Consider the following 22,828-nt stretch of genomic DNA (forward strand, 5'->3'; position numbering starts at 1 on the left):
CCTGCCTATTAGTGGGTCGATTCGCAGGCATCAACCAGCCTTCGAGTTTTGAGCTGGTGATGCTTCACGATGGCGGTTTTGACGTTTGAGCACGTGAAATAGTGGGCAAGAATGGAAAATCACGGCAGTTAACTAAGTAATGAATAAACTCCTTGTTGCGGACTGAGCTAGTTACTAATCTTTGTCAAATCCTGCAAGTCACACATCCGGTTCAGCCCAAGCTCTGCTCTCATCTCGTCTAGCCTCTCTAACAAGCAGGCTTTGGTATCCCGTATTGGTAAGATACGAAGCTAAAGTAGACTAATTCATCAAGAAAAAAGAAAAGAAAAACACAAGATCCCTGACCAGCTTCTCAGATCTCACCAAGGTCGGCGTACCTGAAGTTGGTGGTGGTCCTCATGGCCTCATTCGGGTCGTTTGCTCGCAGGTATCGCAGAGCGTCCCGGATCTTGACGAGTCGCTGCTGTCCCCATTCAATGATGTTAAGGACACATTTGTGGAATCGGATGTGATGATCCGGATCCTGGAGCAGGAAGCTCTTGGCCTTGTACATGCCGTACATGCCTTCGTCCATGCGATAGGTGACAAAGAGTCGGGCTTCGGTGCCGTTCATGGCGATGCTGAAGGCGACGTTGTTGAGCTCGGGGGAGAATGGGCCGGTGACTTGATGGATTCGGCGCTCGAGCTTGTTGAAGAGGGCAACGCAGCCGGCTGAACTGGCGAGGCACGTGTTGGTGGCTGCCCACAGGGAGCCCGTCGAAGTCGGTCCGTCACCCTGAACTTCGATCGTAAAGAAAGGGTAGAGGCAAGCCCGGGTGGCTTCTGCCTCGAAAAAGGGTCTGCTGCTGCTTCTCGGCATCGGAAAATACGTCGAGGCTGTAGCCATACAGCATGGCAGGGGTTGGGGGTTGAGGACCTTCGATACTCTCCCGGTGAGGGACAACACCGTAGCACATGGTTTGGTCTCTGACGCCCTGGACACGGCTGCTGGGCGGAGGGGTGAAGAGTGCTTTGAAGTACTCTTTGATCCGAGCGGATGAACCAGACTCCTCCAGATTGTGCAGCAGTGCATCACCGTTGATTCTCTCTGAGGTAATGCTGGGAAGATCCCTGGCCTGGTTCATCACCCACTCATAAATGTATTTGACCACCGGGGACACCTGGCTAGCGGCCTGGAGGGGAGAGAGGTACCAGATGTTGTGCATGCGAAGGAGATGGCGGTCATCATGGTGCCCCAAGACGCCGTGTCTCTGGGTCATCATACCGCCCGTGTGGGTGCAATGATGCTGGGGCTGGGGAGCATCTGAATGGGACAGTTGAGTTTCGTTGTCGTCAGTGCGACTCTCCTCGTAGCGGATCATACGGAGGTAGCTCTCAGAGTCACTGACCGACCCGTCTCGCTTGAGCTGCATGTGATCCTGCTTGTTGCCGCGGGTACCCCAAGAGTCACTGCTTTGCGACCTAAACATGGCCTGCTTTTCCCTTGTGGAGGATGTGAAAAGTCGGGTGCGAGTGTTGTGTTGGGGATGATGTGTAGGTGTGAACGTTGATGGACTGGGGTGAGTTGTAGAAAACTCGAGTGTTTGTATACTTGCCTAGCCCTCATTCACCGAGGAGGCTAGTGCTGGTCAAAGTGAAGGTAATAGAAAGTGAGTCAAGCACATTCACTCTCATGCTGCAAACTATGACTTGGCGGGGCAAACCCCCTATGCTTGTTCTCATTGCTTCGGATGCGCCGCTGGGGTTGACGAATCTCTACCAAGAAACTCTGGATTCCGGAGCCGTACAGGGCTGTGATCTTGAAACATGCTGAGAAAACGAGGAAAAGATGTTCAAGTTCTGCCGAGACGGAATGCGAAGGAACAACATGGCCTTAAATCGATGAGCAGTTGTCTTGATAGTTGGTTGATGCCCTTTATTTAGAAGAACTATCGTGATTAACAATAAGCTCTTGATAGTTGACAAATGAGGGATAGGTGTATCCTAATGACTGAATGTTTTTGATTAAGTACATGATTCCCTATTCTTTTCTGCAAGTATCATGCCAAAAAAGAAAAAAACCTAGTTGAGTTGCGTCCCAAAGTCTGTCTAATGCTCCCCCCGAAAACGATGAATATCAACAACAATCTTTCCCTCGCGCCCAAAACCAACCCCTTTCCGACGTGCTTGCTATTTTTGGTATCTTGGGTACCATGGAGGGTTGTCAGTCTCGATGACTTCGATAGCGTCACGAATTTCCTCAAGTCGCTCGTTCGTCCCCCAGTCGATAATGCTCCGTACATACCGGTGAGGTTTTCTGTGGTGAGAGGGGATCCGCGAGTACAAAGCTGGCGACATTGTACACGTAGTCTTTCGTCTCATCCCATGCAAAGGTGGCGTAAAGACGCGTAACCGCGCCGTTCATGGCGATGCTGAAGGCAGCGCTGTTTACGGTTGTAAACTGCTCGCCTCTGTGGCAGACGGTGAGGCGCTGGTTGGGTTTGTCGAGCATCCTGACAGAGATGGAAGAGGCAATCATGCACTCATCGGCCGCCTTTTGCATGTCTCCCTCTGATCGCAAGTCGTGGTCCTGTATCTGAACTGTCAGGAACGGGTAGAACAGGCTTGCCTTCGTGGCCTCTCCATCGTCCAGGACCCAACTCGGTATCCCACCAGCCCGAACCAGCGTGTCTTCCTGATATCCGTGAATGACGTCTGGCGCGAAATCTTCTGTTAGAGTTTGACCATCAACACGACGCATCATGTGGTGATAAACGACTTCGCCGTTAATATCGTGCTGTGCTATTGGGTGTCCTCCCGGGAAGAGGGAAGACTCCGGCCCCTGGAAGTAGAGTCGGATATCTTCGCGTTTCGAATGCTCCCAGTTCTTGTGCAACTCATCCCTATCCCGCATCCTTGATCTCCGTGGTGGATGAGTCGCTGCTTGTCTGCTCTTCAAGTCCTTGATAAGTCGAGAAACAGCGCCAGGGATTCTCGGGAACGATGCAAAAGAACTGAGCAACGAAATGCGGTACCAAACGAGAGGATTTCGATCATCGGCGTATTCGTAGAAGGCCCTACACTCATCTGAGCTATCACCCTCCTCGAGAGATTCGTCGTCAGGAACCACGGGCGATTCACAGCGGGGAAGGATAGGACTGCTGGTTCGGCTAGAAAGACGGCTGCGGTCAGACAAGGTGCGGGACTCTTGAGAGGAGGAGCCCGTCGGGCTTGACAAGCCTGACAATGTTGAGCGAGACTGGCCCATCTCTGAGAGGGAGGAGGGTAGATCCAGGAAAAAGAAGGAGGCGGAGTAAGTAGAGGCGACTGGTTGAGGTGGTGTGAGAAGTGTAGAGTTGAAGAGGGAAGATAGGTGTATTTAAGCCAGTTCTGACAGAGAGGCTGTGGATAGATACACATTTTAATAAGGATCATGACTGACAACTCCAGCAAAGATTGAAATCTTCTACTTGTTTTCATTGTTCTGGGTTGACAACTGCGGAGTCCAGGCAGAAGTGGCTCTGTTGCACATGAGTTATGACCATCGGATTAAGATCACGGCTTAGGATAAGCCTTAGACTAAAGTTTGCTTTAAGTTCATTGAAACATTTAGACAAAACCGTTTTTTTTTTTTTTTCATGATGATGGTAGTCAAAGAGCGATCCTGGCCCTCAACCTCAACACCATCGCCATGATCTTAATCCACGATACCTCGGCTACGAGACATCAACACCATAACGCGTAATTGGTTTAGTGGTAAAATTCTCCGTTGCCATTCGTGTAAAAAAATTAATAAAACTGTATTTAGTTAGTTATTAAATACTAAAGATTTATAAATGCTTGAAATTTTCGTAAAAATAAAATTAAAAAAAATTATTACTTTAATATTAATTAAGTAAGAAAGGAAAATAATAGAAAAGAATAAGAGAGATTAAATACAAATAACACAAACAATAAGAGTGATCAAAGACAAATAGCAAATATGTGTAGTATAAACCAGTAATTGACAGTTCGTTCTCGCGGTGATGATGGATCGATGAACCGATGAACCTGGGTGATGACGATGGATGGATTGATGAATCGATGAACATAGGTGAGCGGTGAGCGGTGATCACCCAGACTCGCGAACCAGTTTATCGACGAGGCTCAGCTTGCAACTCACGCACCAGTTTATTGATGATGCGTTGATTGTCGATGGTAGGATTACCCTGAGTCGCGGGCATTGGCACAGCGGTGGCGATGCGTGAGTATCGACGGGTGATTACAGTTGTAAGAGCAGACTCGGTCGGCATTGGTCCTTTCTTGACAAACTGTAGCAGCCCAGAGGTCTCAAGGTCAATGTTTGGGTTGGTGTACAGAGGGTAGTCCTTGTTGATATCCGTCATTCCACTTTCACGAACCCAGTCGTCGACCAAACTGGGATTCCTGCCCCTCAGGAGATGACGGCCGATGGGGATTGGACGCGGCGCCTGCTTCTCACTGGTGAACTTATAGGCGTTGGATAATTCGGATAGTCGACGGTTATCGCGTTGCTTAAACTCGGCCTTCACCTTGGCCTTGTGTTGGCGGTCTCCTCGGAAATCAGCATCGTACCACCCAATCTCCATCTTCACCTGCTCATGAGCGATGAAAACCTGAGCTTTGGCGTCGGTATCCAGCTCGGCCCACCATGCCTCAATCCCGAACTCGCCCGCTGTCATCGATGTGGATTTGCATCTCTCAATATGCAGCAGCAAAGTCTTGACGGTCGAGTGACATGGAATGACGATGCCTGGCGGTGCAATAGAGACGCAGATCTCGCATTGAAGGCCTCCTAGGTTTTCCAGCTTGGCCTTGTTTTGCGCTCGTCGAAAGAACTTCTTGAAACCCGAGTGAAATTCGCTGTTGATATGCCGATCCAGTTTGCTCGGCTGCCACTGCTTGTTCTTGGCTTCATCATCCACCGTCTCGTCCTCCTGGCACTTTGGGCAGGTTACCGTCGCCACCGGCTTCGACCCAATGGTAGAAGCTTCGGTGCCAACAGAAAGCCAGACCTCCATTGCAGCGCGGGCTGCCGTGGCGTAGTCAATCTCCGAGAGTTGATGGGTGATATCGTTGTCGGGAGAGAGCTCGTCGGGGAACGCTTCCACCGCCTCACCATGATCGATCTGATGCTGGAACTGGTCCTCGGCATCATCCTCCGGCTCATCTTGTTCATCATCCTCAGGGAAATCAGCCCCCAAATCGATACCGGAGTCCTCTACAGGGTTCTCGCTCTCGTCACCGACCGAGGTTGCTGGGGCCTGATTGGCGATATGTTGCCTTGCCTGGTCTAACACGCGGCGGTTGAACTCACGGCTCATCGACTGCAGCTGCTCCACTCGCAACGTTGTGCCATCGATCGTCAGAGATTCTTTCGATTGCTCATCTGCAAGCTCTCTCTCATCACCGACCGAAGAGCAGCACGTCGAATGACACGGTCGCGGTACTTCTTGGCGCGGGCATTCCCGTCATGGGGGTATTGCTCATCCATCTCCCGTAACTCTCGGAAAACGGTATTCAGCATCGGTCCAACTCTTCGCATCTGATCTTGGTTTAGCCGGGAAAAGACCAATGATCCATCGATGGGGCGGTGATCGACTTGCCCGTCGTCGTCACCGAGGGCCAATGAAGTCAAATTGGGGAGCGAGGTTCGTTGGGTCGTGTAATACTTTTCCATGACAATCGAGTGTGGATCATGAGCCATAATCGCCCGTGCCATCTCGGGCCCAATCTTGGTGGAGAGATCCATGGCGGCACTTCTTCGAATACTGTAGAATGTAATCTCCTTAGTTAGGCCAATCTTTTGCCCCCGTAACTTCAAATACTCGGTCAGGGCGCCTGATGACAGCGGCTGGTCGGCTCGAACGGAGCGTCCACGCGGGCCACCTCTCAAGAGGATGGGCTTCTCCTTGAACTCATTTTTGATAGAGATGTTCTTCTCTCGTTGAAGAAATAGATCGTCGATTGTGTTGATGCCCGATAACACGCCCCTTCGCAGAGCAATCGTCAATATCCGGTGGGGAGCGGAAAGTTCAAAGGTCAGCTGACCATTCGGGCTGTGTAGAGATCTATGCATATTACAGATTAGACAACGATATTCGCTCGGTGAATATCTATGGATGGACTTACAGGATCAACGATTTGTTGCTGTCACCCTTCTCGGGGTCCACGGAGTTTGTCTTGAGGTTCCTGATGGTCAACTGAACAAAAAACTTGCCGACCGTTTGCGTTCGTTGAATCTCTAAATCACCCCAGACGAGATATGGCAGATGTCGATCGCCCATGCGGCCAGGCATACCGATGGAACCAGGGCGCAGAGCAGCAACGCGGCCTAAGACCCAAGCGAGTTGATGGCATTCGGCCAATTCGATACACGGTGTCTCTTGTAAATCAAGATCCATCATGTGGAGGATCTCCTAAGTCCCCACACAAGTGCGGCTGGGTGATGATGCTTGATAGGTTTGGATCTTGTACACAGACTGCAAGTAACGCATGATTTCGGTCATCTGCGAGTCCAGCCAGCCACGATTGGGAGGGGTGATGCGTCGGTCGCTATACTTCCGGAGAGCCCAAAAGATCATGTTCCGTCGATAATGAATCAAGACTCGGTAGCTGATGTGTTTGTCGTTGATAGACCGAGGAACACACTTTTCAACGGCGAAAACAAGAAATCGCCGGAGCCGGGACTTGAGTGTGGCGAATGGCTCATGATCATCGACCGGGTCTGGAAAACAAAGCTTATCGAGGTCATCGTCGCTGAGCTCACTGGTATTGTGCGAGTCAGTGAGAATGAGTTTAGCCCAGGCTTGATAGAGTTTCAGATGGGAATCCTGCTGCAGCTGTGTTCTTATTGAATGATGTCGAAACCCTTGTGCGAGGTCGTCGAGCTCCTTGGATCGTTGGTTGAGTTGAAACAACTCGGAATCTTCTGCGTCGGGGTCGATCCCCTCCACTCGTCGAAGGAAGTCCCCGAACTGTTCCTTCTTGCGCCCGATTCTGGGCGGCATCGTGCCGATGGGTTATTAAAGATGGCCTTGGTGTGTGTATCGATATGTGAATGAAGATGGCGGGCGAAGAAAGCTGACGGGTGAAGAAAGTTGGTAAGTGAAGAACGTTGGTGGGTGAAGAAAGCTGGAAATAAACACACAACAAACAGGTAGTAAACAAAGCACCCCGCGCTGCTACATTGAGATCTTAGGCGAAGGACAAGCGCATGGATTATAAGCACGGGGATTACAAGCGCGGGGATTACAAGCACAGTCGCCTAGCGAATCTCATTGATATTATCTCATAAACAACATAGCCACCATCGCCATAACCTTAATGTTATCCGGCACGCCATCATCTACCCACAGCTTATCTAGTCGGCTTGCTGGTTCTGATCATCAACAAAAAGACTGCCCTCAACCACATCCTCCCCATCATCAGCATCATCATCATCATCAGAATCTTGGATGACAGCGCGCGATCGCGTTCGTCGAGCGGGTGTCTTTGGCGCAACGTGCTTGCTGGATCGGTTATGAGGAGTGTTCACCTGGGTCGATTGGCTATCAGTGCCGTCGATGATGTCGGTATGGAAACTCTCGGTGACTGTGACGACCTTTTTCCCCGCTGACTTGTTGGTCCGGTTTCGCTTGCTGAGCTTGATGTAGATATCGATGATCTCCTCATCGTTGAGGCTGGACAGTTTGTTGATGATTGCCTCATCTAGCTGGCTACCCGGCTGGCCTTTGGTAGCCTCGACGAAGGCGGTGGATGAAGCCAGCACATGCTTTGAGCGTCTAACCAAGGGGGTATGGTCAGAGCCCAGAATAAATCGTTCGAAGCAATCATCGAGCGCCGAAAGATTCTCGACGATCTCGTCGAAAGCACGGGCACCCTGGTCCTCCTCGGCCAAGGCTTCGCTGGCGGGTTGACCGGTCGATGAGCGCCGACTCCCAACAGAAGATCGACGACTGGTTTGGCCGCCTAACTGGTCGATGCCTCTGTTGCCCTTTCTGTAAATATCGATGGTTAGAGCCTGATGGCGGAAAATGGCGTTGAACACATACCTGACTTGCTGGGCGATGTCGAGCAGCATCTTCTCCTGGCTCTGGATGCGAGTTGCCACCTAGTGATTCTGTGAGCGGACAAGCTAAGGTTCACGTAGTAAAAATATCCTTACCACCTCCAGGTTGTTCATGATGATGAGGCTAGTAACGTCGAGCAGATTGGGGTTGTCAATAGAAAGCCATTGCAAGGTCTGCGTTACGTCGACGTCGGGTGCAGGGACAGCATTCTCGGCGATGGGCTGGTCCTCCTCTGCTTCGGCAGTAACCTCCGCGGGCTCGTCCATCGTCGTAGCCGAGCGAGGCATCCTTGCTGTCAACGTTATGTCGATGTTGGTTATGAGGTTTGGAGTCCAATGAAGCGATAAGCGAAGGGGAGATCTCGATGAAGCGTTCGAGAGAAGGGGAGATCTCGATAAATCGACGAGAGAAAGAGAGGAACGAGGAGATCGCTCGAGAGATTGTAAACAAAAGAGATCTAGGCCTGTTTGTTTTGGCCTACCGTTGACAGATGTGAAAAATCGCCAGCCCTCACCCTCACACTGACCACCAGCTGTCAACCACTGGCGATAGAAGCGAAGCCACACCTAGCAATTTTTCTCTCGAGTGAATTCTAAAGTCTTCTGGAATCTTCCCTCACCGATTTTACCCCTCTCTTTCTTTCTCTTTCTCTCTCCATCTACAGCCTACAATCTCGCATCAGCGACAAGTGCATCGCCTACCATCCACCACCGATCGGCCCTCGAAGCAAGCTCAACCCGTGGGCATCACCGTCCTCGAGCCTCTCTGGCGCAATCAACATTCGAAACGGTTAGTATACTTCCCGCAGATCTCCGGCCGGCGAAGTCTAACGTCGAGCAAGGGGTTATGGCATCGATCCCGGTGAAGGCTACCACGGGAGGATTCCCATCTCTGAGCGATGCCACTCTTTCTCAAACTGCAGAGGATCAAGCCGTCCTCAAGGATATCAGAAAGACGTGGCAAAAGCACTACATGTACTGGCCGAACAATGTCCGATCTACCATCATCGACAACCTCAAACACGTCCATGCAACCAAATCGAACCGCAAGCAACCGAGCAGCCACATGATTTGGAAGAATGGTCACTGGAACCTCGGCCATTGGATCATCATGGTTGCTATTTATGGAGCGGAAAAGCTCGACGGGATGAAGAAGATCCTGGAAAAGAACTATCCAGATATCAATTTCGACGAGATGGGGGTCATCGAGACGGATTCTGATGATTCGACGGAGGATGATGCTTCGACGGATCCTGCTGCTTCAACGACTGCTGGCGCAACAGTGCATACCCCCGAAAAACCCAAGAAGCGAGCCGCCGTCCCCGGCCACCAAGGCCAACGATCATCGCACCGACAAAAGACAACTCATGCGGCCAACCCTCAAGTGGTCAACCCCCAAGCGATCAACCCTCAGCCGGTCAACCCTCAAGCGACCAACCCTCAAGTGGTCAACCCTCAAGTGATCAACCCCCAAGCGTCATTCGACGACGGTGGATTCCCAGAGTACGCGGATCATATGGATTACGTTCAGCACAGTGTCGAGGGACCCGCTCACAGAGAGCAAGACCCTTTCGTCGACACTGCTGAGGAGCATCTCCGACAAGCTCGATTTAACAGACAGATGGACGAAAAGGGTGGTCATGATGGACAGCGATCAACACCCCATGGTCAACGAGGCGAGCGCTTCAACTACCAGCAACCCAAGTCGGTGACACCATTGCAGCCAATGCAATTCAACGACAACCACTCGCGTTACCCATCGGCTAACGCTCATCATGAACGAAAACCATCACAGTCGCGTCAATACAATGAACATCCCCCTCGCAATCCCTCGGTCGAGTCTTATCGTGAAGGCGGCCCCGGTGCCTTTTCGACTGCCCAGCGGTTTATATTGCCAGCGCCACCAACCGCGGCACACACACAGTCGACAATCCACACGAGACAGGTAGCTCAAAGCGTCAGTTCATCTCCCAGCCCCTACAGTGAGCCCTTCAAGTTCGAATCATGGGAGTCGGCTACCGAGCCCTCGAAGCAACGCTGGGAAGGATCACCGGCGCCGTCGAGCAAACCCCCCACAGTCGAGCCATCGATGCCGGCCGCCCATTTCCACAGCCGATCCAGTTTGCAAGAATCACCCAGCTCCAGGTTCAGCAGCCCACTGGCGCAAGGGCCGTTGGTTCCAGGGAGTGATTTGCGAAGCCGATCCAGCCAGGGACGATCATCGGCGGCGATTGAAGGCTCTGTCGGAAGTCCCATCAACAATAACGGGCGGTCGAGGAGGGGCCACATTCGCTCGAGCGAGGGTGATCCAATGGCCATCGTCCGTCTCCAGAGGGATTTTGATGAGAAAATCTACGCCCTGGAACAGAGATATGCAGACCAGATGCGATCACTGAGAGCTGAGTGCTCGCGGGAAATCCTCGAGGTGAAGTTTGAGCTCCAGAACCGAATTGCATCGCTGGAAGAGAGACTGGTCCATTGCGAGGCTGTGATGGGTGTTTATGATGAATGACTATGGTAATCCCATCGTCTTTATCGGGCTTTATCCTCGTCATCAGTTTTCATTTTTATCGCCCTCTTTTACGATCGGTATTGACCAGTGCTGGATGGATGCTTTCAGTTATCTGGGGCGGTGGATTGATGATGGATGATGGGTGATGAATGGGAAATTGAGGGTTAGGGTGGAGGTTTACTTGGTCAGGGCAGACGCGGAAGGGTGCTGGAGGCAATGGATCCATGGGTTTTATGTATGATCAAGTTTACCTGTAATGAGGTAGGTAGTAATGCTTTTTTTGGGCATCATTGAGCGATCCTTCTCTCTCGGTTCTTGCTTTATATCGCGGTGGGTGATGATAAATTATTGTCCCTGGTCTCCCAGTCCGCCCCCCACATTTAACCACCCACCGTTAATAGCCCCTTATAAATATCTACTTTCTAATAATTAAATAAAAATAACGTATATGATAAGCAAGTGTCACAGTCATGCGAGTGTCACAAAAACACCCTATAGTATAATTCCCTCTCTAAAAGTAATTAATAAAAGAAATTCTAAGAAATTTAAATAAAGCCTAAATAAGCTTAAATTTAGAAGTGGGGCTTTATAAACTATTAAAAAGCTATATTAACTTTCTTAAATTTTTAAAAAAGTTTATTAAGCTTAGTATAAGAAAAATCTATTTACACTGTGTAATTTAGCTTTTCTCTATAAAGGCAATTTTATAAAATTCTAAGAAAAATACTCTTAGGCCTTATTTAGAGTTAAATAGCTAAAAGTATTTTTTAAAGAATTTTAATAATTAAATAGCTAATTTTAGAAATCTAAATCTAGCTATTTTTAGTTACACAGTATTGTGTGACACTTGCATGACTGTGACACTTGCTTATCATATACGTTAATATTTAAATACTTATATTTTTTTTTATATTTTTTTTTTATATTAATAAGAATACTATAAATAATATTTTTTAAAAAATTTTTTATAATTTCTTTTAAAAAAAATTAAAAAGTTTTTTATATATAATTTATGGCATCCCCGCTGAAGCGGGGATACCATAAAGAGCCCTGGGTTCGATTCCCAGATTACGCACAGGAGCTCATTAAGAGCATCGAGATTCTTTTTTTGAGTCTCGGCTCGTCTTTTTTTTGGTGGAGATGTCCCCAGAGGAATTTGTGGATTGGCCAGAAGGTGGCCTCTCCGGATCAGATGAAACGGGCCGTGGGATCCGCTCCGCAAATTGAAAAGCAGCTAGAAGAGAGGCGGGATATGCAGGGATTGATTGCTGTTGGCTGGGATGCGAGAAATGTTGGTTGTTGGATGAAGCCGTGCCTTTGAATGAAGGAACAAGAATTAACCGTATGACTCATGCATAGACAAGGATGAACCGACAAACGAGGTTCTGCCTGCTTGTTCAAGGATCTATCGGTGAGAATGGGCCACCTACTAGTTTAGGAAGTGCCCGATCTCAAATGATGAAATAGAGACTGTCAACCTGCCCGCTGTTCAGTCATAAAGAGGCCCCTTGGTGATGGCTATTATTAGGCTTCTTTGCCAGCAAATCTCCAGCCCAAATCCATCGGAGGATCACTCATGCGGATGCACTGAAACTACAGAAATTGTTTCAGCCATACACCAACAGACTTCGCCCTCCTTCAAGGACAGGGCCCTGACATGCTGCACTGACAACGGCCCCAGTAGATAAATCCTGCCAAGCGCTAAGCGCCTCTACCATTGGACAATGTCGCTGCAATCTTCACCCCCTGCTAATGACTGCGGATAAACCGTTGGCTTAGACCCTGTCTTGCTTGTTGGTCCAACATGACGATCTGATCCTGCGTTTGTATAAGAAGGCCTCAAAGCCTCAATTTCGATGCTTTCTGTCATCCGCCCTTCTTCTCTCCACCAACTCAACCTCCAAACAAAAAACAGCCATGCAACCCAAGTTTCTCTCCCTCCTTGCCGTTATGGCTTCTACAGCCCTCGCCGAGGTCAAGCACGTCGAGGTCGTCCACGTCTTCCAGACCCTCAATGTCCGAGCCCCAGCCATGGGCTTTACGCCCCATAAGCGCAGCGCCCAAGACCTGTTTGTCCGCGCCAAGGACGACGACGAGTGCGCCAGCTCCGTCCTCGACCTCCTCAAGGACATGCCGACACCCACGGGCGACCTCCTGGACTGGTTCCTCAGCGACGTCCCCACCGCGGACCCCTGCAAGCTCACCATCGCCGCCTCACTGTCCAAGCCCTTGGAGACCTACCTTACGAAGGTTGGAGACTACCTCGTCAGCATCAACGACGATGCCGAGGAGATTGTCAAGGAGTGCAGCACCATCAACCCCCAGGCGGGCGGCCTTGTCCCTGAATGCTCCGGCGGCAAGGGTAGCATGGTCTTTACCGATGCCAGCACCACAAGGACTGCCTCCCTGGAATATGTAACTGTGGGTGGTAGCGGTAACGCTGCTGCTCCCCGAGCTACTGGCATAGTCGGTGTTGTCGCTGCTGCTGCTGTTGGTGCTGCAGGCGCCGTCATGGCTCTGTGAGCGGAAGTTTATCTTTTGTGGGAGTTTCTGAAGTCGTTGGATCTTGGAAATGTGTATACGATTCGGTGGGAACGGTGTTTGTGGTCCTGTTAGCATGATATCCTGTACAAGCGCTACACGACCGAGCAAAATACAATCAGTCTTCTTGTCAACTTTATCTCATGGTGTAGTAACACGTTGTATCATATCGGTTATTGTGTACATGCTATCAAAGCACACCCGCGTAGAGTGCATCGTACAAAGGGCTAAGAATTTTTGCTCTCAGTGATTGCCCTTACAAAACGGCTCCCGTCCTGCCAAGGCGGGATTAATCAATCATATACTGGCATGCAATCTTCCTTCACTATATATCCAACACAGCGGACCCGCATCTTTGTTGTTGCACCCAACATGGACGTCTGGGAGCGTCCCGCCAGGTAATGCCTCCGGCGGTAGAGATGAAACGCTTGGTGTCTTGTCGCTTGGATCATTGATCAGGATGGTCACTGATGACATCAAGAACAAAGGGGAGTTGACTGAATTCTGATTGCTTCATTCAAAGGCTGGCATGCTTGCAATTTGTTGATTGTATGCTAGTTACAGGGCAGTTAGGGGAATATCCAGGACCCCTGTGATGTTGGAGTGCGCGACGGTGAGGTTATTAGAGAAATATCCAATAAAAGTCGTAAGGAGACCGAGTCCATAATGTACGGGTGAATAGGCGGGTAGATAATATCAACTTTTCAATAGCTGCAATCAGTCATCCTTTGGTCTTTGTGCGTAGACCACGTAGCTGGAACAGATGTCAGTAACCTTCAGACAATCCACACAAGAAGCCTTGTCAAGTTCACTTACTAGGGCCAATATCCGTGCATTCTCGGGTTCTTGATCTCCTTCCTCAAAAATGCGAGGAACACAGTCACTTCGGCGTCGGACCAGCCAAGGCCTTTTTGAAACATCCTTGTCACCATGGCCTCGAGCCCGCTAAGGAGGTTCTCCATCTCCCAGGCTCCAAGAATCTTCATTCGTGGGTCCTTGGGCCACGGGTTGAATGGCAACTTGAAAACCTTTTCGGTCACATTCTGATAACCTCGCTCTTCGAGCCAACCCTTCCACTTCATAGGATCAGTAAGACTGGCGCCGAATTTGGCGGAAGCCGTCTCCATCATGCCTGAGAATTTGCGTAGGTAGCTGTCCTCGGGGATCGAGTCATCGTCGCTGCCGAGTAGACCGACGATGGCCTGGAACTCAACCCAGCCTCCGGGTTTCAAGTGGCTGATGGTGCGTGTTAGCAACATGAAAACCGGTAGGACTTGAAGATTTTAACGCACGTATATGTTTGGTCAATGAGCGCCGGCCAGTCTCGAATAGCGAGCAGTAGGTCTCGCGCAAAAACAAAGTCAAAGCTGTCTTCCTTCCATGTCCATTCTCTCTCGATATCGTCGAGCTCAAAGCGGCAGTTGGGGGGTACCCTGCGGGGTCAGTCAGCTACTCTGCCTGTTGATGATCACTCATGTTGATTTATCCATACCACTCGGGTTGCGTTGGGGCGACATCAGTACCAATGACCTAGTCTGATAAGCATGTATGGACGTAAATGATAGTGAGAAATGATATCTCACCTCGGCGGCAGGGTATTCCTCAGCCATTTCAATAGACCAGATTCCTATTTCCCGTCAGTTTGGCGTTCCAGCTTGATTCCCAACCAGGATAGGACAGACCTGTTCCGCAGCCAAGATCTAGGATCTTTTGGGGATCAGTGATGGGCGCTAAGTGGCGTTTCTTTCCAATCAGGGCGCAGTATTTGGTGTGACACATGTCGATGCGGTCAAGCTCGGCCTCGTCCATAGGGAGACCATATTCTAAAGGCGTAAAACGCAGTCAGCATGATTTCCCTCACCGCTTGACTGGAAATATCCAGTAGAATTGGGTGTTTGGGCGCTGACCTTCTTTTCCATAGACGGCATAGGTTCTGCCGCCTTCGACAGTGCCGTTCAAAACGGACGATGTCAAGGACGTCAAAGACGATCTATCGCTCTGGTCATCGTGAACCTAAATAGGAGGTGAGTGTTGGTTAGCGGGCCGTTCCATTGCAGGTGGAGATTTTGCACCATGGCCGGGTAGTGTATGGGGGCTCCACGTGGTTGGCATGGTGTTTGCCAACAGATGCATCAATTTGGAAGCTCTAAGCACCCACGATACACCAATGCTATTGAGGGAGACATGGGGTATAAGGTTTGCAAGGGTTCACTGACCTCATCATCATCGATGCTTGGTTGGTTCTATAAGATACTCATGGTTAGCAGATGTTATTGCCCCTGTTTCGGGACCGTTTTGATCAACTGAATCCTAAAATGGGCGGAGATCCGTGTTGTACGTTTGCTGTTATAGTCAAAGGAGGGACGTACACTATCGGGTTGGATGAACGAGTCATCGTCCTCACGAGGAACTGGTGAAGACATTGTGATTGTGGGCCGGGCCCAGGGGGCAGGGGTGCGTGACGCGCTGCCGATGTGACGGGTTCCGCGTCTGAAACTGTCGATCAGGAGCAAAAGGCGCCAAGATATACACGAGAAAAGAGCTCCAGACAGAAGCGGATGCGCGCTTGCTCTCTATTGTTGGTTGCGAGAGTGAAAATGGCGGCGTTTGTCGACGGAGAAAGGCGGGACAGTCGGAGCCAAGCGAAGATCAGGGGTGCCAGCGGAGGATATGCTGGCAAGCCGATACATTCGTGGTAGAGGGATTCCTGATACTTGCATTTCGCCTCCAGCTTTGGAAGGTGCCAGCCACTCCCTCCACTAGGGGCCACTGCGCTCCGGTCCGGCTGTCCCGCTAAACCGTGCCCGGTAAGCTCGCGACGGGCCGCTGAGAGTCTGGATCTCGGAGTGCATCAGAGCAGCCCTACAGTGGTGGCTGTTTGGTGTTTTTGGTTTCCCTACATTGAATATACTTCAAGATGACCAGGTGTTGAATCCCATATTCCTGGAACCAGACAGTCGGGTCAGGATCTTCTCGTGACGCTTAAGTTCCCAGACGCTCGGTGTCCGTGGCTTGGCATGGCCAGATTTCCAGACGGAAACTCTCCATCTCCTCTGATTGGCCTCGCTACGATGTACCTGGCCGGATACCGTCCACCTCTGCCGCTATCGACCCATTCCCTGGTGTATCGCTTCGAGCCTTTCACGTAGAACCCCGCCTCTTGCACCCGCTTGTTAAATATTCTCAATTACAGCATGCCGCCATGTTCTGAGATGGTGGGAATCCCTCCACCGCCCACCGCTCTCTGGCGTATCTACCTTTTAGGGGTCGTCCGTTTGCTGCTCGTACATACTCTTTGTTGTTTTTGTTGTACATACCTTATCCTCCATATCCCCCTATCCTCATCAGTGTCCCCGTGCTTGAAGCTCCAGAACCGCAGCGGCACGTTAAAGTCGCTCATCTGCAATGGCTAATCCCAAAGTGAGCAAGGCCCTTGAGGAGGCCCGGAAGCTTGTTGCCGATCTGGAGTCGTACGAGGACAACCCGATCAATCACCAGGCCATCATCAAGCAGACTGAGCGCGTCCGCAATGCCTTCCAGGAGCCAATCGACCTGGTGACTCGAATGTTCGAGGACCTCAGTTTGGGAGGTGCTTTTCACACCATTCTGGGTATTCGTGCTTACCATGCAATGCCCGAGGATGGTAGCTCCATCACTGCTGAGGAGCTGGCCCGGATCACCAACGTCGCCCCCACGGTTATCCACCGAACCTACCGTGTCGCCGTCAACCACGGGCTATTCAAGGAGACGGCCCCAGACACTTATGCCCATAATGACCTCTCTCGTGCCCTCAACCCCAAGGCCCTCGGCTCATTTTTCATGATCACTCTGGAGTTCACCCGTGCCTGGATTCATCTCCCCGAGTACCTCAAGTCGCATAAGCCCGATGATGTCTTTGACCTGACCAAGTCCCCCGCCGTGTATTTCGGTCGGAAAGGAGCATCTCGGCAAGTCGTATTACGAGCTGCTCGAGATTGACCCTGACCCGGAGCGCCGCGAGGTCTGGAACGCCAACATGTTTATGGTCGATCAACTGATGCCCGTCACCGGAATGTTCCCCTTTGCGTCCCTTAAGGAGGAGGTCGAGAAGGACCCGGAGCGCCCATACCTCGTCGACATTGGTGCCGGCCGTGGCCAATCGTGCTTCGCTATCAAGAAGCAGATTGATGGTGCCTTTGATGCCAAGTTTATCCTGCAGGACCTGCCTGGTGTCATTGATAACCTGAAGCCTGAGGAATATCCTGGCTTTGAGCTCATGACCTACGACGCTTTTACGCCGCAGCCTGTTAAGAGTACGTACCTTGTCCTTATTTCGAAGATATGACCATGTCTCTGGTGAAGACTTCCTGCTAACCGTTTGCTGCAGACGCTCACATCTATTTCATGCGCCGCTTCCTCCATGATTTTTATACCCCAGTCTGCACCGAGTTTGTCAAGAACACCGCCTCAGCTATGGGCCCCGACTCGCGTCTCATCATCTGCGATATGCTGGTCCCAGACATGGTCGAGGACCACGAGAACATGGACCTGTACTGGCTCGACTTTGCTCTTCTGTGCATGACGGGACAGGAAAAGAAGAAGGCCGATTTCGAACAGATTTTCGAGGCTGCAGGCTTGGAGCTCGTCAAGATCTACCCCTCTGCTTATGGACGGACAGTGATGCTTGAGGCTAAGCTGAAGCAGTAGTTAGCGAGGATGGCTCTTGGACAATGATGTAATGAGAGTAATGAGGAATCAAACAAACCACAATCACAGTGAAGAAATAGTCGTCTCCTGATGCACTTGATCGTTCGTCACCATATCAGACCTCGATCGTGCTGTCACAAGATGTAGAAAGAACTCTACGTAACGAGGAAGCCAAGCGAATGGTAGCAATGGCCTCTGGTACAGAGTGACTTGTGTCCATGAGCGATATATGTATTGAGTGAGATGTGAAAGGAAGAGGGGGAGCGGGGGCCGATGCAACTGAGCACTGACGGACAACCTGAAGAAGCCTGGAGTTGTCTTAGCTCACGTAATCATGAGGCCTGCTTTGTGTAACGATAACAATGCTGCCATTGGATGAAAACGTTAATATGGCCCTATTTTCTTGTGTCTCGGGCCAGGCCGGCCACGAGGTGGAAGACGTTTCCTCCCAACGGGTGCCATCCACAACGAAATCCCTGACGCAGGTGGCTCACAAACCGCCAGGCCCATAAGAATCGTGCTTGGTAGTAGAATAATGAAAGGCATAGATTGGTTGTGCGGCAACGGTTTGCCTTTCGGCGAGTTCTACTATTATTGAGTTTTGCATAGCCAGAGGAGCGGCGATCCATTGGACAGATTAGCTCCCAACTGCCCACGTTATACGATGCATAGGTATACAACTGCCTAAAAGTATATTCTAGTCCAGTAATTCATTTCATCAAATCATAGCTAAAAGCTACTGACAGAACCTGCTTTGGCATTGGGCTGTTAAGAGTGGAGATGAAACGAAACCTTACTGCGCACGCACAACTCGTAGAACTATAAAATGACACCTTCCCAAACCTTTAATCTTTGCACATATTTATGAATACGTCAGCCAAAAGGTCCTCCGTAAGAGCCTTCACATGTTCGGGTTTTGGCTCCATATTTCACCGCAAGATCCCTGGAAACTTGGCGTGTTGGTTGAAGCAGGCCGCAAGTGTTTCAGTCGAACATGGATGCAGCAAGGTTAACATCCTTCGTATAGAAATAAGGTTTACTATTATGCATGAGGGAAATATTATACTCTCTAGAACCAACAGACATTCGCATCGTGGCCTGCTTGATGTAACCCGACTGGTGGACGGATGCAGTGTCCTCGTCACATGTGAGTGATAGGTCTAAAAAGATCCTCGGACATACCGACGGTGTAGATTAAAACTTGGAATTGTAACACTGTGAAACGCATCGGTAGCTGAATCGGCAGACTGTCATGACCGGATCTGTTAGGTGGTAACTGAGGCCGGTGTCGATACAGGTCAAAAACCAGACGAGCCATAAAGGCCGGGCGCAGCGACGTTCTTATTTAGAGAGTCTCAACAAGGCATAAGCGCTCTTTTCCGAGAAATATGCCCTGCATAAGCGCCGTCTGACGGTCCTATCAGGCTTGATACGGCGACTATGCGTGTAAACCTAGGGCCATCAGCCCATGTGGGCAACTCTGACATAAGCCCAGGTCAGATTTGGGACTTTGTCCCTCGGTTCTTCTGCTCTTCTCGAACCCATACAATGGCTGACGGATCTCTCTCCCTGGTCTCCCGAGGCCGGGGTTTCGACCGTTGGTAGGCGCGATGTGGGCCATCCTGAAGCGTTCGATGCTTTGAAACGTTGCTCCCATCGTATGATTTTGGTAGATACGCAGCTTCTCTTTGTGGGATGCGGTGCGAAAGGTGCTCTATTTAGACAATGGTCCGTCCATCTGGTAGTCTCACCGCAGCACGGGAATTGACAGACCCGGGCGTCTACCGTTTCTTTTTTGAGCATAGTGATTATAATTCTTTCCAACCATGACCTCCCCGATTCGAGTTGCCGTTACTCAGGCAGAGCCTGTGTATCTTGACTTGGCGGCCTCGGTCAAGAAGGCTTGCGGACTCATCGCTGAAGCTGCACAAAATGGGGCTAAGCTTGTCGCCTTCTCCGAGTGCTGGCTTCCAGGGTATCCTGCGTGGATTTGGTAAGTGGCTGAGTTTGTCGACTTCCCCTGCAGTTATTTGTCACTATGTCTGTGATTGCTTCTTCTAACACTTGTATTTGCCAAGGGCCCGACCGGTCGATTTCGAGCTTCAGACTCGATACATTTACAACTCTCTGCCGCTAGAGTCTGAAGCAATGGAGCTGGTCAAAGCTACTGCCAAGGAAAACTCAATTGCTGTCGCCCTTGGCTTCTCCGAGCAGAGCCCGTCCCACAGCATCTATATCTCTCAAGCCATTATATCTCCCCAGGGCGAAGTAGTGATGCACCGAAGAAAGATCAAACCCACACACATGGAACGCACGCTTTTTGGCGACGGCTCAGGAGCCGACCTGAACAATGTGGTCGAGGTCGATTTTGGGGCTGAGCACGGTAAGATCAAGGTCGGGTGCTTCGCCTGCTGGGAGCACACACAGCCACTCTTGAAATATCACAGCATCTCGCAGGGCGAGGCAATCCACATTTCCATGTGGCCCCCGATCGATCCGTCAGCCGGCGTCGACCACCCGGGCCTGTGGAGTATGACTGCAGATGGGTGCCAGAACCTGTCGCAGACCTACGCCATTTGAGAGCACCACCTATGTGCTTCACAGCACTTCGGTGTGCACTCAGAAGGGAATTGAGACGTTGAAGACTCAGGATGGTCTCTCTTGTCGTCAACCTGGCGGGGGCCATAGCTGTGTTATTGGGCCTGATGGTCGGCGTCTGACTGCGCCGCTTGGTGATGGGAGCCCAGACGCAGAAGGGATTGTGTATGCCGATCTTGACCTCACAAAGGTCGTAGCCACTCGAGGCTTTTTGGATATTGTTGGACACTACAGCCGGCCAGATTTGTTGTGGTTGGGTGTTGACAGAGAACAAAAGGAAAACATCATTGCAAAGCAGCACAAACCCGCTGAGCAGGAAGTTGTACAAGGGTAGCAAACACGCAAACCAGTATCTACCACTATCTACAACTCAATTGGTGCGGTAGACGCGTCTCGGCGGCTATTTTGCGAGCGCTGCAGGAACAGACTGAAAATCTGCCTACTAGGCTGCCCAGGCTGACACTCCGCCTTTCGGGCTGACTCAGAGGCCAAAGTTGAATGGAATCAAAGACCCTCTAGCGACAAGGCAGATGAGACCAGCTCCGGCATCTACGATATTCTAAAGTCTAACGGCGAGCCCGGTCAGGCCCACGTTGGCTTAGCTTGCTTATAGAGAGCCAAGGCAACAATGATGAATGGATGGCACGCCACATGACAAGGAATGGATATAATTAACCTCAGGTCTGATTTATACACTTCAGCTCGAATCCTTTGCACATTGAGGCGACATGATACGTTACTTTGACGACGGATCTGAGTAGAAGCCACGGTCAACACTCTGCTATAAGACCCAAGCTTCAGAGCCGAGATGAAATTGTATAGTGACAACCTCGAAAACTGCCAACTTATCAGACATCCAGCAACTTACTCGGTCTGATAAGGCACCATGGCGACCTCAGAAAGCATATCGCGGCAGACCAAGCCGTGGCATTTGGTCAAGGCGAGACACGAGAGCCTCTTCAACCCTCACCAACGATACTGGTATCAAAATGCCGGATACGTGCTGGCATCGTTACTCAACAACGCCGGATACACCCAAATGAGCCAGATCAACATCCTTCACCACTTCGCAAACCTTGTCACGCCATATCTAGGCTCTGCATTCCGCATAGGGCTGACACGATGGAGAAGCTTCATGACGGATGATTTCACGCCTGTACAATTGAGCTGGGACTTTCACACAGGCACTGAGAAACCGACTGTTTGCTACTCTATCGAGCCGATCGGACTGGACGCCGGCACGGCTGTGAATCTACAAAACGCCAGAGCCGCAGAAGACTTCAAGAAGAGTCTGTTGGAAGCCTTTTCCAGAGACCAACGCTACTCTTTTTGATCATTTCCGTTCATGTTTCGACCAACTTTGGATAGGAGCTGGCCCTGGTCACCAGTCCACCATGTTCTGGGGACTCACGCTCAAGGAAAACACAATCACGAACAAAGCCTACTTTTTCCCGTGTGCCATGGCACGAGCGACGCATCAACCCACGCTGGCCGTGATTAGAGGTGCAGTCGAATCTGCCCCTGGATACAGCCAAGAAAAGATGGCTTCTTTCAAGCTCTTTACCGACTATGTGAGTCAGCGTCCAGAGCTGCGTCTTGAGATTGAGATGTTTGCCCTGGACTTGACTCAGGAAGATGAGTCGAAACTCAAAGTGTATTTTCGTGATAGAAGGACAAACTTTGAAGCTGTTAAGGAGATGATGTCTTTAGGAGGGCGACTGCAAGGACCGAGCTTCGAGATGGGAATCCGGAAGCTGCGTCGGCTTTGGGATGCTTTGCTGGGAACGCAAGGTGTACCCGAGAATATCGCACTTCCTTATAAGAATCACAGAACAGCTGGAATTCTTTACCACTTCGAGTTTGGCATGGACGGCCAGACACCAAAGGTCAGGGTCTATATACCAGTGCGGCATTACGCAGAAAACGATCAGCAAGTCCTCGACGCCTTGACAGGATTCATAGGCGAAGAGGTTGGGGGATAACGGCAGCCAAGCATTTCTGGAGAGTGCGACGAGGTATTCGGAATGCCTGCAGAGCACTTTGTAAGTAAAAAATTACCACCATTTTTCTCGGCGGAACTGACCTCTAGCAGTGATTCAGCGGCCCTTGAGAACAGCCTCGGTGTACAGACTTACATCGGCTGTTCCATAGAAAGTGACGGGAATTTGAGGATCGTGTCTTATATCAATCCCCAGGTGGGAAAGTTGCGCAACCGTGTAATTTGAGTTTTGGGGTTTAGAATGGGAGGGAGGGATATCAGACGTTGGATTTGTTTGTTCTACCAGAGGTTGCCGGCCAACTCTCTGGGAAACATGGAGTATCACAAGGAAGCATACGATAGACAGGAAGTTCTAGATTTAGGTTTGATAGTGTATTATCCATCCACTCAGAGACAACTATTCTCGTGACTATTTAACTTTGGC

The 22,828-nt window shown here is 50.5% G+C and overlaps 8 protein-coding genes across 8 annotated transcripts; 5 read left to right on the forward strand and 3 right to left on the reverse strand.

Moving 5' to 3' along the window:
• Positions 1–352: 352 nt before the first annotated feature.
• On the reverse strand, positions 353–7,007 carry MRS44_008051 (uncharacterized protein; the record flags this gene model as incomplete). The annotated part of the gene is made up of 8 exons (XM_065620753.1): positions 353–839; positions 889–1,554; positions 1,704–1,872; positions 2,281–3,306; positions 4,142–5,280; positions 5,412–6,068; positions 6,130–6,331; positions 6,431–7,007. The coding sequence occupies 8 exons, from the start codon at positions 7,005–7,007 to the stop codon at positions 353–355; spliced, it is 4,923 nt and encodes a 1,640-aa protein (XP_065476825.1).
• A 353-nt stretch (positions 7,008–7,360) lies between these two features.
• On the reverse strand, positions 7,361–8,356 carry MRS44_008052 (uncharacterized protein; the record flags this gene model as incomplete). Its single annotated transcript, XM_065620754.1, has 2 exons — positions 7,361–8,110; positions 8,165–8,356. The coding sequence occupies 2 exons, from the start codon at positions 8,354–8,356 to the stop codon at positions 7,361–7,363; spliced, it is 942 nt and encodes a 313-aa protein (XP_065476826.1).
• A 559-nt stretch (positions 8,357–8,915) lies between these two features.
• Positions 8,916–10,580, forward strand: MRS44_008053 (uncharacterized protein; the record flags this gene model as incomplete). Its single annotated transcript, XM_046284023.2, has 1 exon — positions 8,916–10,580. One exon carries the CDS (start codon positions 8,916–8,918, stop codon positions 10,578–10,580), a length of 1,665 nt encoding a protein of 554 aa, XP_046133922.2.
• Positions 10,581–12,497: 1,917 nt separating this feature from the next.
• Positions 12,498–13,103, forward strand: MRS44_008054 (uncharacterized protein; the record flags this gene model as incomplete). Its single annotated transcript, XM_046275921.2, has 1 exon — positions 12,498–13,103. The coding sequence occupies one exon, from the start codon at positions 12,498–12,500 to the stop codon at positions 13,101–13,103; it is 606 nt and encodes a 201-aa protein (XP_046133921.2).
• A 735-nt stretch (positions 13,104–13,838) lies between these two features.
• On the reverse strand, positions 13,839–15,544 carry MRS44_008055 (uncharacterized protein; the record flags this gene model as incomplete). The annotated part of the gene is made up of 9 exons (XM_046273745.2): positions 13,839–13,875; positions 13,938–14,357; positions 14,414–14,554; positions 14,614–14,651; positions 14,705–14,748; positions 14,804–14,944; positions 15,029–15,134; positions 15,338–15,364; positions 15,491–15,544. The coding sequence occupies 9 exons, from the start codon at positions 15,542–15,544 to the stop codon at positions 13,839–13,841; spliced, it is 1,008 nt and encodes a 335-aa protein (XP_046133920.1).
• A 982-nt stretch (positions 15,545–16,526) lies between these two features.
• Positions 16,527–17,807, forward strand: MRS44_008056 (uncharacterized protein; the record flags this gene model as incomplete). Its single annotated transcript, XM_065620755.1, has 3 exons — positions 16,527–17,039; positions 17,095–17,413; positions 17,488–17,807. The coding sequence occupies 3 exons, from the start codon at positions 16,527–16,529 to the stop codon at positions 17,805–17,807; spliced, it is 1,152 nt and encodes a 383-aa protein (XP_065476827.1).
• Positions 17,808–19,633: 1,826 nt separating this feature from the next.
• On the forward strand, positions 19,634–20,739 carry MRS44_008057 (uncharacterized protein; the record flags this gene model as incomplete). The annotated part of the gene is made up of 3 exons (XM_065620756.1): positions 19,634–19,800; positions 19,886–20,305; positions 20,361–20,739. The coding sequence occupies 3 exons, from the start codon at positions 19,634–19,636 to the stop codon at positions 20,737–20,739; spliced, it is 966 nt and encodes a 321-aa protein (XP_065476828.1).
• Positions 20,740–21,291: 552 nt separating this feature from the next.
• Positions 21,292–22,387, forward strand: MRS44_008058 (uncharacterized protein; the record flags this gene model as incomplete). Its single annotated transcript, XM_065620757.1, has 2 exons — positions 21,292–21,694; positions 21,774–22,387. The coding sequence occupies 2 exons, from the start codon at positions 21,292–21,294 to the stop codon at positions 22,385–22,387; spliced, it is 1,017 nt and encodes a 338-aa protein (XP_065476829.1).
• Positions 22,388–22,828: the final 441 nt, after the last annotated feature.

This window comes from Fusarium solani (genome assembly GCF_023522795.1).
Source record: "Fusarium solani strain SB1 chromosome Unknown bctg00000004, whole genome shotgun sequence".
NCBI classification, from domain to species: domain Eukaryota; kingdom Fungi; phylum Ascomycota; class Sordariomycetes; order Hypocreales; family Nectriaceae; genus Fusarium; species Fusarium solani.